We start from the raw sequence: 17,854 nt of genomic DNA, 5'->3' as shown, positions 1-17,854 counted from the left end.
TAGCCAAGATACCTTTTACTGTCCTTTGTATCCGTTATTAGATATCAAACCAATGTGTTTTCAGTCTCGAAAACAAATCGCCCCCAAAGATCAGTAAATCTCATCTCTTTTAGCTATCATGGAATCTCCTACCATACACCCTAAGAACAGTCAAGAACCCGGAACGCCTGATCCGAGGCTACCTTCTCCAAGGCTTCCTTCGGTTCCTGCAGTTGGCCGGTCCAAGTTCTGCGGATTTCGAGACTTTGCCGATCTTGTTGACAAATGGTTGAGCGGTTCCTGCTTGGGGCGACTGTTTCGCCTGGCCGACTCAGGGCATGTAGGTATCATCAAATTGTTATATAACAGACAGAGAGAAAGAGGATGAGAGGGAGTCTTTGTTATTGTCGAACGGGGCTAACTATATGAATAGGCCAAAGCACTTGAAGGCACAACCTTCTTCAGAGAGATTCGCGCTGGGCTGACAACTTTTGCGACTATGGCATACATCATCGCCGTGAATGTATGTGGTCATTGGCAATTACTCATTGGCAATTACTCATTGGCGAAACATCCTTCTTGGTAGAGAAGTTTGCTAACTATTACAAAAAATTCATAGGCTTCGATCCTCTCTCAGACAGGCGGAACTTGCGAGTGTAGCCTGGAGAACAAATTCCAATGCGATACTATCCATGATTATGCGGATTGCAAAGAAGGTATCGTTGTTTATCCCGTGCTTGCTTCAGTCTTCAATATGATCATCTTCTAAACTACAGTAGAGGTACGAAGAGATTTAATCACAGCTACGGCAGCCATAGCCGGCGTCGCCTCCCTATTCTTTGGACTGCTGACCAATCTACCCGTTGCCCTTGCGTAAGGAACATAGCAATCTTTGTCACGTGTATGCACTGATACTGACATGAATATTCAGTCCAGGAATGGGTCTCAACGCCTATTTTGCCTACCAAGTACGTTGCATTAGTTATAATGTCTATTTCTTAACTAACACCAAGTTCAACTTTCAAGGTTGTTGGCAGCAACGGCTCTGGTTCCATCTCCTATCGAACCGCCCTTACCGCCGTCTTCTTTGAAGGTATCATATTCATGTTCCTCGCTCTGACAGGGATGCGTCAATGGCTTGTTAGGCTCATCCCCGCCACCATTAAGACCGCTACTGGTGTTGGAATTGGGTTTCTCTTAACAGAGATTGGGCTGTCCTACTCGTCTGGCATTGGCGCCATCACAGGTGGCGGCACATCGACCCCTCTAGCTTTAGGCGGCTGCCCTCCTAATATGATCAACGCAGAGACGGGAGGCTGTAATGCTGGTCAGATGTCGAGCCCAACGGTACGTCCAAGATTTACATCAGAAGCAAGAAAGACACTGACATCCTGTATGGAACAGATGTGGCTCGCCGTCTTTTGCGGTGGTGTCGTGACGGCCTTCCTTATGGCGTTCAGAGTCAAGTACGCTCTCGTCATTGGAATTGCACTTGTCTCAATCATTTCTTGGCCGTGAGTCAATACTATCCTGAAATCCTATCAAGATACGGATATTCACTGATATTTCATCTTGCTGCAGCCGCAACACTCCAGTCACTTATTTTCCCAATACCCCTGAAGGCGACTCTCGTTTTTCCTTCTTCAAACAAATCGTTGCATGGCACCCTCTAGCTAAGACCATCAAACAGCTTGACTGGGGCCTCGAATCTACCAGCACCTCTCACTTTATTCTTGCTCTCTTCACGTTCCTCTACGTCGATATAATCGACGCTACTGCCACTCTATACTCCATGGTCCGCTTCTGTGGTGTCGTCAATCCGAAAGACGGTGATTTCCCTCGTTCAACCATTGCATACTGCACTGATGCGGCCTTCATCTCGATTGGAGCTCTATTCGGATGCTCTCCTATCACAGCATTCATCGAGAGTGGCGCGGGTATCGCAGAAGGTGGGCGCACCGGCTTCACTGCTGTGGTTGCAGGGCTTTGCTTTATCATCTCCATCTTCTTTGCTCCTATATTTGCTTCTATTCCGCCGTGGGCTACGGGATGTACTCTCATCTTAGTTGGGTGTATGATGATTCGCCAAGTCACACAGGTTAATTGGCGCTACATTGGCGATGCTCTTCCTTCTTTCATTGTCATGTCGTTCATACCGTTTAGCTACAGCGTCGCATACGGTCTCATTGCGTAAGTTATTCCCCTTTTCCCAATTCCAGCCACCACCATCACATTTTCTTCTTTTGCCCAAAGCTAACCTATTTCCACAATCGCAATTAGCGGGCTATTTGTCTATTCCATCCTCAACGCCCTCATCGGTCTCGTGGTTTTGCTCTCAAACAACCGTATCGAACCCCGGGAATACGACCTCAAAGAATACTGGACATGGAAGGGTTCCGGCCGACCACCCTGGTTTGTCCGAGCCATGAGGAAAGACAGAAACCGCGCTTCACCTTCTTCAGAGGATAGTAGCAATACAGTTCCGCCTGCCGCTGATGAAAACGAAAGCCAACGCGGGCTTAGCCTCCAGCAAAGCCGCGACAATCCTCCCAACAGGGATGGTTCTGCAGCCATAGCTGGGCAATCTGTGTTGCAGATTGATCACGATGAAGAAGATGACTACCATCATTCCTCTCCCATTAGGGGTATTGCTCGTTGATCACATTCGCTCATGTCCCTATTACAGGAAAGAGGGAAGAGAATGATCCAATTGTTTTTGATGCTTCGAGAACTACGCACTGATGTAGATACGAGTAGCTGAAAAGCTTCGTCGAGACAGTCAAAACATGGAGGTGCTATTGCTTATCTAGAATTTGCTTAGCTAGTTCATTATGGTTTCCGAGGTTGGATGTATTCGTCAAGAGTTCTCTAGCACTTGAAATAATAATTTCGATGCGTAGGTATCACAAGTATTCTCCTCCCACATTCTAAGTGATCTTGGGTGAACATAGTGTATGCTTTAACAAATGCCAGGGTATATATTCTCTATCTTCTCCTTCTGCCCCAAAGTCATCCATCATATCACACCATCGCTCTCTCAAAACTCTCACCCGCTCATATCTACATCGCCACCACCTCCTCTTCCCCCCATGGCCCTCTCCGCCGCTCTTCTCCTCTCCAGACTGTCATTCACCCACTTCTTCACTGCATCATCGCCCCCCGCATCAAGCTTGTTCTCCACCACCTTCTTCACCACCTCGCCAGCAAAGCCCACGAAATTGTGCCTCCTCAACGCATTCTCAAACAGCCAATCCTTCCGCTTGCGCTCCTCCCGCTCCAGCAGCTCCTCGTCGCCAAACTCCCGCGCGCGGATCCGCAAGTCGCGGCACATGGCCAGCAGGTTGAAGCGAATCTCGGTGGCGTCGTAGCGGGCGATTCGGCGCTGCAGCACGTCAACCACCTTTAGGGGGAAATCCTCCGTGGCGCAGGGACCATGCGAGATGGGCGCGGGCTGCAAGCCGTCTAGCTCGTACAGCACGCCGTCAACAGGCGTGTAGGCAATGAAGTGGAAGACGTCCTCAGATGGCTCGCCCGTCCTCTGCGTCTCGTCGGCAAAGGGGCTGCTGCGCGCGAAGCTGTTGTGCACCTCGCGAATGAGGTCCGAGTTGCTAAGGGCCTCCCCCCGGAACTCGGGCGGCAGGACCATTGTGAATTCGCGGAAATCCTTCATCTGCTCGCCAATGTCGACGTCCCCGGTCTTGTTCATGAGCACGCTGAGCAGGGCCTGCGTGGCACAGGCGTTCTGGATGGTCTGCGCGGCGAAGAAGATGCGCTCCGAGGCATCGTGGTCGAAGGTGCCGTCGAGCGGGCCATCGGCCGTGGCGTAGGGTCGGTCGGTTGGGAACTTGAAGAGGAAGATGACGCCGTAGAGGGGCTGGAGGGTCAGCAGCTCAGAAGGGTCGAGGGTGAGGAGCTCTTCGAACTGGACGTTTTTGACGCCGAGGTTTTCGATGAGGGAAGTGAAGACGCCCTGGGTGTTGGCATTCAGTTAGCCGCTGCTTTCTTTCTTCAAGTTCCTGTTAAAGGCGGTTTTTGAACGTACTGCATCAGACTCAACTGAAAGAAAAAGAAGGCGTTGCGTTAGTGAAAGAGAGAACCCTCGCGAGCTAGGATAGAAGCTCACTTGTATTCCAGCCGCCGCTCATTATGTCACTCGATGTGCCGTCCAGGCAACAGTCCCCGATTGGAGAAAAGAAACAAAGTAGAGGAATGAACAAAGATTGGCGTGGTTATAACAATTCCCCCAGGTGGTGGCGGTAGAGAGAGGCGTTTTCAAGTTGTTTGGGAGAGCTATCCGTTGATGATGGGCTTCGGCGGGATGCCCTCGGAGCTTTACCTCTGTAGATGTCAAATCGCTGATAAGATAAGAACATTGAGTGCAGGCACACCACACGAGTACGTACTTTGTATTGGTGGCGTCATCAACAAGGGGCGTCAACCTCATACAAGCAAGTCACTGACTGTATCATAAAAACAGATAGCATAAATTTTATTTGTAGAATGCCTCGCTCAGCCCTATTTGCAGGCCCTCTCATCTTCTAATTCTTTAGCTAGTAAATACATAAAATAGAGCAGAGGGAAAAAAGACTCGAGCCTGCCCGTCTTCTTTACTCTCTGCTGGTGAGAGGGCTTTATAAGAAACATTGGTTTCAACGCCCCTGCTCCTAATAGAATTCTTCAGTCGCTAAATCCCACATTATGATCACTTTCGTGTATTTTTTTTTCCTTTTATGCTTTTTCCCAAGCTCATATCGTTCATACACTCTCTACGCGGTAGAGATTTCCTCACGGATGGCTCTGTCTCGTTCAGCATCCTCGTAATCGTGCTGCGCATCTGGCTCCCCAGATTGATGTTGGATGTCACTTGTCTCGTGCACGGCTTCATCGTCGTGATATTCCGCAGCTACGGCAGCTCTAGCATCGGCCATGGCGTCGGCCATTGCTGCCTCTGCCGCTCTCGCCGCAACTTCGGCTTCTCTGCGTCGCGCTTCCTGGGCCCTTGCTTCTCTTTCTTGATTAGCAATATGGCGCTCCGCAACTCCAGGTGCAATACTGGCAAGGAAGAGGAGGCCCGCTCGCTCCAGTCGCCTCAATTGCCCTGTGAGCCACGATTCTTGACCGCGACGCTCGGCAAGCAGTCGGGCAGCCGTCTCAGCAGGGTCAGGCATTCTATTTCGCTCTGCTCTAGGAGCGCCATCACGGTCTGCATTCTCTCTTTGTCCAGGATTCCTATGATCCATACCAGGTAGCACATTTTCGAGATATCGTCCTATTGGTCGCCAGACCTGCTCAGCATAGCCAGCCAAGAGCCCAGTGGTGAGGGCAAACATGAACAATGCTAGAGCAATAACAGTGCACCATCTTGACCAACTAGAGTTGACGGGCGTAAAGAACCATACAAACAAGGCTAGGCGTACTATAAGCCAGATATGAGGAGCTAATTGCACGATCAGATGAGCCAGCCCGGCTGCAGGCGGGTTACCAGCATGTAAAGGGGCAATTCTCGGTTGCTGACCCTGCTGCGGAGGCTGCAAAGGCTGCGGCTGTTGAACCTGTTGTTGTTGTTGTTGCTGTTGTGGAGGCTGTGGCGCTGAGCCCTGGTGGGTTTGAGCAGCCTGTCTTGCGTCAACGCGCTGTGTTTGATGATGATCATTCCTGTTTTGTGCCTGCATCGTCTGAATCAAGCTTGGAAAGCTGGTCGCATTTCGAAGCGGATGATAGCTAGGCGGCTGCATAGCCAACCTGGGCGTGTAGTAAGCCTCCGCCACATTGCCGTTGAAGAGGAGGGCGCGAGGGCCTTCAGGAGACGACAGAATATACACATCAACGCCTTGTCGTGGCTGGGGCGGAGCAAGAGAAGGAGCAGATGTAGGGGTGGGAATAAATGAGCCAGAAACCGACCTTAGCCCTAGGTCTGGAGTAGCTCGACCGCTGCTAGCTCGAGAGCCACCGTTAGCGAAGACAGAGGTAGTGATGGAGGGTTGATTGAGCGCCCGATTGTGAAGCGAAGCACTGGAAGCACTTCGGCGTAAGCCGCTTTGATGCAATGCATTTGCCAAGGGTGCGGGAATCTGGTTGGAGTCTGCCCCTCGCAAAATGTTGTGAACATCATTAGGGGTCAGTACGCCAGGAATTGACGGCGCCGATGCAGATGCTCCTGGAAGCCCACCAGCTACAGTTCGGGTCATTGTCTCTACATGATAGCTTTGGCCGTTGGGTCCAATGATTTCTCGATAAACTGTGTGCGATGGGGCCGGGCTTCCTCTCCCACTATTAGACTCTGGAGTATGCCCCCCGTAGTTCACAGCCGCGGTGTCGCCAACACCGCGCATGCCGAAATGAGCTCTCCCGCGCTGATTCTGGTGAACCATCCTAGCCATGGCTTCTCTCTGGATCTGTGTTAGCCATTGCGTCATGCTTTGGTGTTGCTGCTGGAAAGCTGCCGCCTGCTCGGGAGTATGAGCTGGGGAATGCGGGCGAGCCGGTGACGGCACCTGAGGCTGAGATAACGTGGCATTCTGATGAGCTGGCTGCATCACTGGTCTTCTTGCCATGCCAGGCGGAGCGGGAGGTCCCATAAATGCGGGATGTGGAGGTGTCTGACGCTGGCTGCTTGGAGACTGGTTGTTTGGGGGCTGGCTTCCCAAAGCTGGACTCTGGGTGCCAGATAAGAAAGATGGCGTTGGAGATACGCCATCAGAGACGTCTCTTAGGACAAGATGTATTGTATGCAGGTCGGGTTGGCGAAACTATAGCAACATGATTCAGTCAGTGTTTGCTTTCGTGCGTAGATTGGTGATCCCATCAAGAGGGAAAGTAGACTGACCACATCGCCTCCGATCACATCTAGCAGAGTATCGGTCTCATGTAGAAGCGCTCGGCCGCGATAGATGAGACGCTGGTTTTCGTCAGACGGCCGCAAGGGGAGGCTTTGTCGGATCTTCTCTTTGAGCTGCTTGATGGTCGTGGCAGCCGAGAGTCCAGGGAACATCAGAGGTCGATTAACGCCGACTGATGGCGACAGCACCTGGAGGTTCACTGGAGGCGGATCGGGCAATGCAAGAGAACCCGGGCCCTGGGCCATTTGGTGCTCTGAAGCCATGATTGGGAGATAGCTTGCATGCTACCAAGCTTCAAAGGGCGGGTTTCGAAGAGGGACAGTGGCAAGGCTTCGGGTTGCAAGGGCGAAGAAGAGGAGGAGATGAAAGCGCCAGCTATTGGGAAGCGTGCGTTTCTGTTTGTGTTTGTCAGACAGGCTGAAGGCAGGGATGGCAGCGTTTTGCTTTTGGATCCGAGCCAAGGCGCACAGCGGCGCTATCACTCTGGTGGAGAAAGACACGGCAAAGACGCAGAGAGGCCGGCCAGCAGGGGAGCGAGGAAAAGGAGTGGAAGCTCGCGGGCTTCAGTTCAGTTGGAGGGCGGTGATGCAAGAAGGCAAACCCGTTGCCTTCTAGAAGTCGGACAGATTGCAGTCGAGTCGGTCGGCTGGCCAGGTACTTCGGAGGTACGTACCGCAGGCCAAGTTGCGCAACAGCTGGAAGGACGCCCCATGCGGCTTAGCGCCATGCGTGGTGAGAGGTGTCGCGTTTATAAGCGAATAGCGCTGAGCTGACGGTCTTCAGGGCTGCCAGGTAGAGTGTACTTGGAGCGTGGGTATCGTTATATGACATCTCGTGCCTTTTCATCAGCGACTGCGAGAGTACTGGATACGACGCAGCCAAGTACCGCCATAACACATCAGTATCGCCAGGAGCTCGCAGCTTGGCCCAGAAGGGAGAAGCTTCACCTGCAGGAAGGAGAAAAAGAAGAAAAACGCCAGAAGAAAAAAAACACCAATATATGCAGGGGGTTTAATTGACAGCTCTCTATGCTGTAGATGCAGGTGGATACCTGTGGCGAAGGACGTCGTCGGCTTGAAGTTGGTGAGCGAAGGGATTGGATGAAGCTTGGACCGAGCTTGACTCTGTGCATAAGCCAGCTCGTACCTGCTTGGCTGCTACGCTACTGTGTATGTACATATGATGGATGGAAACAGTGAGGCTGCAGCATCGCATCGATGAAATCCAAGCCATTGATAGTACTCGCATGCAGCTGCCGGTATCTATCGTGTACCTCGTGATGCAACCTGGTGGTGGTTACAAAGCAAAGGACATCTGGCATCTTTACCCATGCTGCCGACCATCGGAACGACGCAGCACATCATTCAGCAAACGGCCTACATTCCCGTCTAGGCAAGTTTGAACAGCCGTCAAGGTAATGGCAATACTCCGCGAGTAGGTATTACCAAGCAAGTGGTGAATAAATTACATTCCATCCAATGTTAAGAAGTCGTTACTAGGCACTAGGTAGCAGTAGGCAAGTAGGCAAGGTATAGCAGTGCTTCATGTTGCTCAACCGATTTCAGTGGCATCAAAATGGCTTCGATAGCTCTGGGAACCAAGCTCCGGTGGCTCGGCCTCGGCAGATGTTTGCGCCGCCCGCACCAACCATCAGACGGCCCTGCTTCCCCATACGTCATCTCGCAACGACCCAAATCTCAACCTCAAGCGCATGTTTATCGCCTGCGCTCAATCAATGCCTGTCGAAATCGCCTAATTGAGCCCCCTTGCCAAGTGCAAAGCTCTGTTCAGAGGCGCATGCCACTATGGCGACGCGGGGAATTGGTGCCAGCCGTTTGGTGCATGGTGGAGGTAGTGGGGGAGCAAGTTTCTTCGGCCATCCGTTCTCATCCTCCTTGCGCGCAAGATGTTCCATACGAGCTGCTGCTGGACGTCCGACGGGCCCAATGGCCACTCCTTCAGGGCCTACTCGGCGCATTCCATCCTCACGCCGCAACTTTTCTTCTCAGGACCCTGGCAAGCGACCCAAGTTCTCTCAGAGGCTTGGTGAAGCGCTGCGCAACAGCAAAATCACATGGTATCAGATTCCCGTGGGTCTGGGCATAGGTTTCTTGGGACTGGTTCAATTCTACAAGGTCTCATCGCGAGAAAGGGAAAGGCAGCAAGAGCAAGATGGCGTTAGGTCGCCGAAGCCTCGGCCAAGAGTGCGCCCTGATGGACCATGGTAAATAGCCCATTCATCCAGCTGTTTCTCACTCTTTGCAGGAGCGTAAGATCAATATGCGCGCAGAATGTTAACAGTTTCATCTCAGGCAGGTCCAAGTCATGTCCACTCTCCCGCTCAAAGCCATCTCTCGACTATGGGGAAAATTTAATGAATTGACAATTCCGTACTATCTGCGTGTCCCTGGGTTTAAGCTATATTCGTTCATCTTTGGAGTCAAGTGAGTTGTCCCCAACTGAGATCAACGTGGAAGAAGAATGCAAGGCAAAAAAATTTCACTTGACTAACCCCCTCTTTCACAATGTAGCCTTGATGAGGTGGCTGAACCCGACCTTCATGTGTATCCCAACCTCGCGGCTTTCTTCTATCGAACTCTTAAACCAGGTGCTCGTCCACTGGATCCAGACCATCATGCTCTTCTCTCTCCGTCCGACGGCAAGGTCCTCCAATTTGGCCAAATTGAAAGCGGTGACATTGAACAGGTTAAGGGTATGACCTACAGCATTGATGCGCTTCTCGGAAAACACAGCCCGACATCCAGTATTTACAGTGGACTATCCAGCCAAGCCCGAGAGCATCCCCAGCGAAGCCACAGCGCACCTGTAGGTGACGAAGAGATTATCAAGCAGGAAGAGGAATTCGCCAAGGTCAACGGCATCTCGTACACCCTACCCGACCTCATGTCTGGATCTAAAGATGCGAAGCCTCCGCACCCCGTAACCGACGAATCGCTTGCAGCTTCATCTCCCCATGCCGTCTCAGAGGTCCGCGCCGAGCTTGCTTTGGGCGAGAAGCCCTGGTACGATCTACTGTCGCCCGATAAGACCACGTCTTTGTACTACGCCGTCATCTACCTTGCTCCCGGAGACTACCACCGCTTCCACTCACCCACGAACTGGGTTGTTGAGAGCAGACGCCACTTTGCAGGCGAGCTCTACAGCGTCTCGCCCTACCTGCAACGTACTCTACCTGGCCTCTTCACTCTTAACGAACGAGTCGTCCTCCTTGGCCGCTGGCGCTGGGGTTTCTTCAGCTACGTCCCCGTCGGCGCCACAAACGTCGGCTCTATCAAAATCAACTTTGACCGCGAGCTTCGCACCAACAGCCTCACAACGGATACGGCCGCTGACCTTGCAGCCGAGGAAGCTGCCAAGCGGGGTGAGCCGTACCTCGGTTTCGCGGAGGCTACGTATGAGAGTGCAAGCCCAGTTCTGCACGGACATGCGTTGAGGCGCGGTGACGAGATGGGTGGATTCCAGCTCGGCAGCACCATTGTGCTGGTGTTTGAAGCACCAGCTACGTTGAAGACAGCGGATGGAGTGGAGAAGAAGGGATGGGAGTGGGCGGTAGAGAAGGGGCAGAAGCTGAAGATGGGACAGGTTCTAGGACGTGTGCTTGAAGACTGAGGGGGAAAGCTTAAATGAGTAAGAAAAATAAAGTAAAAAAGTTACACTACCCACTCAAAGCTGGGGGAAGAGAGAGGAGAGCAGAGAAGGAATTATTGTAAAGAGATGTAGCATGAAATGTTATTCGTCACATAAGATAAGAGTAGGATAGCTCCAACGCTGCTCATCAGAAACCTTTTAGCTTACAAACAAATATTCAAACAAAAAGAAGAAAACCATTTTATTTACCAAAAAAAACTCCCCCGAAAGAAAGAATCAGAGAGTTAAAAAACGGGGGGGGATGGGGAAGAGGATATATCACGCTTCGCTCACTCACTCGCCTCGCCTCGCCTCGCCTCCCATCTAACTAACCCTCAATCATCCCCTCACACCTCTTCAACACCGCAACAACAAGCCACCTCTTCCTCACCGTAATGTCATCCTCCCTCTCCACATCCCACGGCCTCTCCACGCCATCGCAATCCCGCTCCCAGATGCGCTCAATCTCCACGCCGCCCTCGTCGCGCAGCGCGTCGGCGTCGTAAAACCCAGCCATCTTGGCCCGGCCCGTGTGAAAGCCCGCCACGACCCAGGCCCGCGCCGAGCCCGTCCTCTTGAGGAAGTGGTTGATTGAGCGGCGCAGGTTGGCGTGCTGCCAGGGCATCCAGAGGCAATCCGCCACGAAGAGGCGGTCGGCGGCGTGGGCGTGGGAGGCCGGGAACGAAGAAGAAGAAGAAGAGCCGCCAAAGACGCCCCATTCGTGGCCCTCGACGGTGATGTCGGTCGTGACGGCGGGGAGGCTGGCGGCGCCTAGGGGTGCGAGGTCGGGCTTGATGTTGCGGGCGACGTTGTCGCGCAGCGTCTTCATGACTGCCGGCGCGGGATAGTCCGTCACGGTGACGCTCTTTGCGCCGAGCAGGCCGGCCATGATGCTCGGCAGGGCCGTTCCGGCGCCCAGTTCCACCGTTGCCAGGCCCCTGGTGTCGAAACTCAGTCCCTCGCCCAGTCCAATCATCTCGGCCTCGGCCTCTGATGTTGTTGTCTCGAGGGAATCCCGCTCGATAAACTCGGCCAGCAGGAGCGATGCGTTCCACAGGTAGTGGCTGAACAGGCGGCGGTCCGTCTCGCCCTCGGGCTCGGCGAGCTCAATCATCAAGGGCTTGGGCAGCTTCGGGGAGGCGTAGATGAGGGAGTGCTCTGCGTCGCCGTGCTGGTTGGTGACGTCGTCGGGGAAGATGACGCCGAGGGACGTGGAGAGATAGTCTTCGGGGCCGGCGGGCTCGTCTCCCTTGAGGGTGATTCGGGACGTGAGTGTAGCCATTTTTTTTTCTCTTGTGTGTATATCTCTTCTTATAGAGGATGTTATTCGGCTTGATGTTGGATGAACCGCTTTGGAAAGGTTCCCAGATGAGATCTTATGACCCCGTGTCGTCTTTTCGTCCTGAAATCTCCAATATTCCTCCTCCAGCAGAAGAAATCAAGATCTTCAACTCGAGTTGTTATACTTCTTTAATGTTCAACTCAGAGGGATGAAAGTGTACCATAAGTGTAGAAGAAATCCGTCCTTGTCAAGGGTCAGTCTCACAAAGAATTCTCACGCACGCCGCTGCTCCAGGCTCCCGGAGGATAGAACTTGCAGTTTATGAGAAGAAGAAAAGGAAATCAAAATACCTCTTTCTTTTTATTTTTTCCTCTTCTCAGTCTTGGGATCTAGCCTCGGCAGTCTTCTCAAGTTGATACACTCTCTATGGTGCTGGGCTAGCAAAAAGACGACGAGGTGGGGGTTAGAACCAAACAAAATTTGCCAATCGCCTCCACCCACACAATCACACACGTATTTACTTGCAGCAACTTCACTCACTAATGCGGTTCAAAAGTCTCAGCGCATCATCTTTGAACCTTCAGGAAAGGACATCTTAAAAAAATCGCTTTTGGTAGCCAAGTATTCCATAAATGATTTGATATTCATATTTTTTTGGCAGGATTTCATTAATAGTATTACATAAACAACCAAGCCATAATCCTCATGAGATGCTAGTGCCTCATACAATTCCTTGCTCCCATAACCAGAACAAAAGAAAGAATCCCGTCCCTCCTCCAAGATCGTGCCAGAAACAAATGAAAAGTATTAATACATATGAGACCACATCCAGAGGCGGTAAAAAAAAAATGATTGGAAAAAACAGCAACGTTCATGCTTTAGTGTCCCAGAGGGGTAGGATAGATAGGTATACCCAATGCCCCGTAACATAGTCCTCCTGATAATGCCCATTCAATTCCGTCTGCGCCTTCAATGTCCAACATTTATAGTGGTAGTAGTATATCAAAACAGGGTATCAAATCCAGATTATCCGCTTCTTCCCAGCGTTATAAAAATTTCCCATTCAAGAATAGCCCAATGCCCTGGTCCAGAACGCCGTCTGCCATGCTTTGTTCAAAAGTCATGTTGTTAATTTGTGAAGAGTGTGTATCCCAATATCTTCCCCGATATTGGGAGGTAGAGACTTTTTTTGTCTTATTTTTCCGACTTTACAAGTCAGAAGCACCGGTGTCCAGCATCCGCTGCGTCTCTTGCATCTCCTTCAACTGCTCCTCAGTGGGGTCATCGGAGATCCAAGGGCCCTTCTCCGCATCAGAGGCATTGTGGAAGCCCTCGGCGCGCTTCAAGGTCTGGACGTCAAGGTCTGTGACATAAGACTTGCCGTCCGAGAGCTTGATGCGGACCTCGTGGTCGGTAGAGAGCATCATATCATCCTTGGCAAGGCGTCGAGGGCCGTCAAAGACAGCCATGACGCGCTTCTTCATCGTCATCTGGCCCTTGTTGAAGCCCCAAGAGGAGGGATAGTCGCGGCGCTTGTTGCGGCTACGCTTGGCAGAAAGGGGAACACCGCCACGGGAGTGAGTAACGCCGCGAGACTTGGAAATGCGGTTGAGAGAAGCATTCTTCTTCGAGGGCGAGTAAGTAGTCATGTTGGCCATGTCATCCTCATCATCATCCATCATCTCATCGTCATCCTCAGATTCTTCGGTCTGAGTGGTCTGGGTGGTAATAGGCAGCTTGTTCTTCTCCAAAGTCTGGTGGACGTTCTTGTCGTCAGCAACCTCAGCCAGGCGCTTAGCGTTGATGGCCTCGGCGGGGTCTTCCTGCTGAACCATGCGCAGCACGCAGTCGTCCAAGTGCTCATAAAAGTCCTGGGCGTTGTTAAAGGTCTGCGAGCAAGTGCTGCACTTGCCAGTGGCATCGGCAGCATAGCCGGCGAGGGTCATTGGCGCACCGCCAGTCCTCTTACGGCTGTTGGGGGGAGTCTGCTCAACATTGTGAACAGAAGTGAGGTGTCGCTTGAAGACGTCGGCGCGGTTAAACGACTTCTCGGAGGCAGAACCAGATCCGGGGCAGAAGCCACAGACCATGTTGCCCTTGTAGTGCGTCAGGGTGTGACGATTCTTGTCATACTTGCGAGCAAACCCCTTAATGTGGTACTCGCATGTCGTGATGGGGCACTTCTCAGGGCGCTCAGTCTGATGGGTGAGCATGTGGGCCTTGAGATCCTTGAAGGTCTTGCCGCACTCGGGATAGGTGCATCGCTGCTTCTCCTTGGTCTCATCGCCGCTGTGGTAGTCGGCGGAGCCGGCTGAAATGAAGTTGTTGCTGCCGCCAGTCTTGCTCATGCTCAGGCGGCGAGCACCAACACCCGCACCGTTAGACATGGAGTTTGCGGCGGAGGCCGCATACGGGCTAGCAGCAAAGCCGGGCTGGAAGGAACCGCTCTGCAGATATGGCGATGAGCTGCTGGTGCGGATCATATGGGGCTGGGGAGAAGGAGCAGAGATGGCAGAGGGTGAGGAGGGATAATGAACTGCGGGCTGGTAGTGTGTCTCAAACGGAGATATCGCCATTGGCGGTCTGGAGATCTCCGGGTGAATCAAAGAGGGATCTGTAAGCGCAAGCCAATGGTCAGTAAGCATCGTCATAAGCCGGCGCACAAAAAAAAAAAAAAAAAAAAAAAAAAAAGAGAGAAGATGCATGCAGTCAAAGGGACCCAATGGCGGCCACGCACGGGGGAATTGCGGGTTGATGAATCCAATGGCGAGCCAAGGGAGGGACCGAGCAATGAGGCTTTCTGGCCAAGAGCTGAACTCGTGCTCCAAGCGAGCCAAATCAGCCCAGCTGGGGAGCCAACCAGGTGTCGCAGATGCAACACAGCAATGACGAATGTGCAAAAGCGTGCCAAGGGAGGGCAGTGGTGGGGACGGCGAAGACGCAAGACATAAGCAGAGCCAGAAATGAGGTCGAGGGCTTGGGCGGTGATGCCGAAGCAGGTGGTGGTTACGCTGTTGCTGCCGTCACTGAACAGAGGCCGCCGGCAGTGGTGCAGCTGCAGAGTGGGCTTTGGGCACCGCCTGGCTGGCTATGCAGTGCTTGTGCAGCGCTGAGGCAGGGATGCGGCACCACCGGTCCGGGGCACTTCAGCAGCAGCCACAGAGGGCCGGAGGGGCAATCCAGCGGGGAGGGGGACAGAAAACACCATTGGTCGCCTAAACAGGAAATCTTCCCGCGACAGGCTGCCGCCTCGTGTTTTTTTTTTTTTTTGGAAGTTTGGAGGGGGGAAACAATGAAAGAGGGGGAGAATGAATGAATGAAGGAATGAATGACAAACAATGGCAAAAGAAAGAAAAAAAACAAGAGTGAAAATGGAGAGACTCACCAACATAGGACTTGGCGGATGCCATGGCGTTGAAATCATAGGCAGCCACATCCTCCAATCCATGAAAGGCAGAGTAGTCGAGGTATTCGCCGGCAATGCTAGGCTGGATGTTGAGGCCACCCTGAACGGTCCAATCCATGCCAGTCTGGCCGTGGTTTGACAGAGGAGATCCAACGGCAGATGAAGATGCAGAGCCGGTGGACAGGCTGGAGAGGTAGTCGTCGCCGTACACGCCCGGTGAGGTAGGGCCGTTGCTCATCATGTAGGCAGAGGTGGACGCCGGGTCGGTGGTGTATTCGAAGCTGATGGTGCTGGGGCTGGTGCTGTAGTGCTCCTGGCTGGGCGCGCGCTGCACGTACGAGACAAAGGCATCGGCGGGGATGCCCATGTCCATGGTCGCGGAGGAGAAGACGGGGCCGTGAGTGGCTTCGGTGAAGTGAGAGTATTCCTCCTGCTGCTGCTGGGGGAACATGCTGAAGCTTTGGTCTGCTAGAGACGGCATTGTGTGAGGTTGTGATGAGATTTCGTGGCGAACGCCTGCGCTTGGAGGGAAGCTGTTGCTGTTCCCAGTCGATTTGCTTTCGCGCGCAAGGCCGTCTTCACCTGGATGAAGCGCGCGGCGCAAGATGTTAGGTCTTTTTGCTCTTCTGGCTCCTCGGGCGGGAGATCTATGCTTGCGCGGATCTCGTACCTGGAAACCTCGGCCGTGAGTGGAAGCGCAAAAAGTGCGGCGGTACTGCTGCGATGGGCCAAAGCAGAAGACAAGTGCGCTTGTAGTCCTTTCAACGTTTGGCGCAAAAGGACGGCGTGGCTTTGAGCGCAAGTGAAGATGTGATGCAATGCAATGGCAGATGGTGGCGGCAGCGGTGGTGGTAAACGAGGGTCCGTTGTGCGTTGTTTGCTGTAGATGTAGATGCAGATGCAGATGCAGATGGATGTAGATGGGCTTCGTGGTAGGCAGACAATTGGGTCTTGCGAGGGCAGAGAGGGGATATATAATGATGGAGATCAAGCTCTAATTGTATGCTTGCTTGAGGTGGTCTGGCGGCACCAGAAGCTCGGTTGGAGATGGGGGCTACCGACAAAGATATAGCCACGGCGTATATCGTGGGTTACTGGGATCCAGTTCGGATCGTCCATCAAACCAAGATGCAGTCCGCGGGACCAGGTACGCAGAGGTTCATACTAGTGCTCGTACATCTCAAGGTACCACGCTGCGAGTACATGGCATGGTAGGGCAGAGGCGCCGCCTCGCACCAGGGTGTCTGGGACCACCATCAGGCTTCGATTAACGCAATGGCAAAGCCCCTTCGAGGAGGGCCCCCAGTCGAGCCAACAGCAACAGCCGCCTCTGTCGGGACGGTATTAGTCTTAGTCTTTCATCGAGAGAGGCGTAGGGGGTGTGTGTGGTGGAAAGCCAGACAGAGTTTCTCTGCCAGTGCAAGTAGAGTGGGGTGCAAAGAACGAGGAGCGAAGAAGAAGCAGCACGAAAAGGAGCATGGATCAGACACTGAAAGGGGGTGGTGATGCCTCCCATGCCGGGCCCTGGTGCTGGTGGGAGGCTTGAAAAAAAAAAAAGCATGTAAAGTTACGAAGTACGAGTAGCTTTTAGACTGGAGAGCCGTGTCGGTATCACTGCAGAGGGGTGGATGGGCGCCATGGGGGTGGCTGCAGCCAAGGCGTGCTGATATCTCAAAGCCCGATACCCATGCTCATTCCCAGGCAAGTGCGATGGAGCCAGGCTGCCATCCCCATCCGGGCCTGGGCAAGGCACGCCAGTATGTACGTACCGGGCTTGCTGAGATGGGCGCCAAACCAGGCCTGGCCGTCACCAACTGCGCTGTCGGCAGCCACCTGCCAGTGGACAAATCCGGCCACCTCGGCTTCGACTTGGGCCGTTCTCCGGGTGCCAGCCAGCCCGCGACCTGCCAGGCGCTGTCAGAAGCTTGAAGGGAGCGGTTAATGGGGCAGGTAGCGCTACCTGGAGCGCCCCCAAACTTTCGTGGCGCTGCTTGTATCCAGGTACGGGATTGCTGGCCCCCCGGTCCCGGTCCCTACTATCTATTTGGGCCATCATGACACACTCTTCTGCTTGCTTTTTGCTCTGTATATATTGGATTAACGTGCTTATTGCGAGCTGGCACAGGATCTCAGCTTCAGTTCCAAGTACACGGTGCTCGTCCCGGGGGCCAGACCAGGGCTCGGGCAGGGTATCAGCAGCGCTGAGCGCGGGTGAGTTTGATGACTCTATCACCAGTGCTAGGTGCTTTACGGAAGCCCTCTCGTTCCGTGCGAGGCTGAACGAAGTGCCTATCACCATCACCTCTTCCGGGATATGCGTGCAAAGACGTCGACTTCCGGGCTGAACTAAGAAACGGTGCCGCAAGCCTTCAAGGGCGCGTGGGAGTGCCGGCGGCCAGCCAGCAAGGGACCAGGTCGCTAAGCGAAGCCATGAGGTTGTCCAAAACACAGGCGAGAGCAGATAGAGATGGACAAGACGTCTGCTTCGGCCCCCACAGAGCCCTAGAAAGCAAGTTTTAGAAGAAGACCGGACCGTGATTTGATGCTGTGCCTGCCTACGGTGCCTGCAGCGCCTGTCTAAAAACTGCTCTGGCGTGCTCGTCGTTGTGGGCTGAGGCTTTTCGCGGCATGCGCAGAGTCAATCATTGGGTGCATGTGGCTTACAAGCCAACCGTTATGGTCTGGGGATGGGAGGGGGGC

At 53.3% G+C, this 17,854-nt stretch overlaps 7 protein-coding genes across 7 annotated transcripts; 3 read left to right on the top strand and 4 right to left on the bottom strand.

Annotated features, from left to right (window-relative positions):
• Positions 1-118: 118 nt before the first annotated feature.
• TrAFT101_009148 (uncharacterized protein) lies at positions 119-748 on the top strand (the record flags this gene model as incomplete). The annotated part of the gene is made up of 3 exons (XM_066128544.1): positions 119-319; positions 413-502; positions 599-748. The coding sequence occupies 3 exons, from the start codon at positions 119-121 to the stop codon at positions 746-748; spliced, it is 441 nt and encodes a 146-aa protein (XP_065984664.1).
• A 169-nt stretch (positions 749-917) lies between these two features.
• Positions 918-2,871, top strand: TrAFT101_009147 (uncharacterized protein; the record flags this gene model as incomplete). The annotated part of the gene is made up of 5 exons (XM_024910327.2): positions 918-947; positions 1,006-1,326; positions 1,384-1,493; positions 1,561-2,169; positions 2,260-2,871. The coding sequence occupies 5 exons, from the start codon at positions 918-920 to the stop codon at positions 2,636-2,638; spliced, it is 1,449 nt and encodes a 482-aa protein (XP_024755685.2). The 3' UTR covers positions 2,639-2,871.
• Positions 2,775-4,262, bottom strand: TrAFT101_009146 (uncharacterized protein). The gene is made up of 3 exons (XM_024908990.2): positions 4,103-4,262; positions 4,022-4,035; positions 2,775-3,949 (listed from the first exon to the last, which is right to left on the bottom strand). Exons 1-3 carry the CDS (start codon positions 4,122-4,124, stop codon positions 3,026-3,028), a joined length of 960 nt encoding a protein of 319 aa, XP_024755686.2. The 5' UTR covers positions 4,125-4,262; the 3' UTR covers positions 2,775-3,025.
• Positions 4,263-4,461: 199 nt separating this feature from the next.
• TrAFT101_009145 (uncharacterized protein) lies at positions 4,462-7,417 on the bottom strand. The gene is made up of 2 exons (XM_024910328.2): positions 6,806-7,417; positions 4,462-6,728 (listed from the first exon to the last, which is right to left on the bottom strand). Exons 1-2 carry the CDS (start codon positions 7,079-7,081, stop codon positions 4,746-4,748), a joined length of 2,259 nt encoding a protein of 752 aa, XP_024755687.1. The 5' UTR covers positions 7,082-7,417; the 3' UTR covers positions 4,462-4,745.
• Positions 7,418-8,421: 1,004 nt separating this feature from the next.
• On the top strand, positions 8,422-10,657 carry TrAFT101_009144 (uncharacterized protein). The gene is made up of 3 exons (XM_024901305.2): positions 8,422-9,042; positions 9,131-9,262; positions 9,350-10,657. Exons 1-3 carry the CDS (start codon positions 8,624-8,626, stop codon positions 10,446-10,448), a joined length of 1,650 nt encoding a protein of 549 aa, XP_024755689.1. The 5' UTR covers positions 8,422-8,623; the 3' UTR covers positions 10,449-10,657.
• On the bottom strand, positions 10,564-12,262 carry TrAFT101_009143 (uncharacterized protein). Its single transcript, XM_066128543.1, has 2 exons — positions 12,065-12,262; positions 10,564-11,991 (listed from the first exon to the last, which is right to left on the bottom strand). The coding sequence occupies exon 2, from the start codon at positions 11,746-11,748 to the stop codon at positions 10,795-10,797; it is 954 nt and encodes a 317-aa protein (XP_065984663.1). The 5' UTR covers positions 11,749-11,991; positions 12,065-12,262; the 3' UTR covers positions 10,564-10,794.
• A 98-nt stretch (positions 12,263-12,360) lies between these two features.
• On the bottom strand, positions 12,361-16,221 carry TrAFT101_009142 (uncharacterized protein). The gene is made up of 3 exons (XM_024904550.2): positions 15,825-16,221; positions 15,134-15,736; positions 12,361-14,362 (listed from the first exon to the last, which is right to left on the bottom strand). The coding sequence occupies exons 2-3, from the start codon at positions 15,633-15,635 to the stop codon at positions 12,957-12,959; spliced, it is 1,908 nt and encodes a 635-aa protein (XP_024755691.1). The 5' UTR covers positions 15,636-15,736; positions 15,825-16,221; the 3' UTR covers positions 12,361-12,956.
• Between the last annotated feature and the right edge of the window lie 1,633 nt (positions 16,222-17,854).

The sequence above is a fragment of the Trichoderma asperellum genome, chromosome 5, assembly GCF_020647865.1.
Source record: "Trichoderma asperellum chromosome 5, complete sequence".
In the NCBI taxonomy this organism is placed as follows: domain Eukaryota; kingdom Fungi; phylum Ascomycota; class Sordariomycetes; order Hypocreales; family Hypocreaceae; genus Trichoderma; species Trichoderma asperellum.
This window is presented reverse-complemented; position numbering and strand designations above follow the sequence as displayed.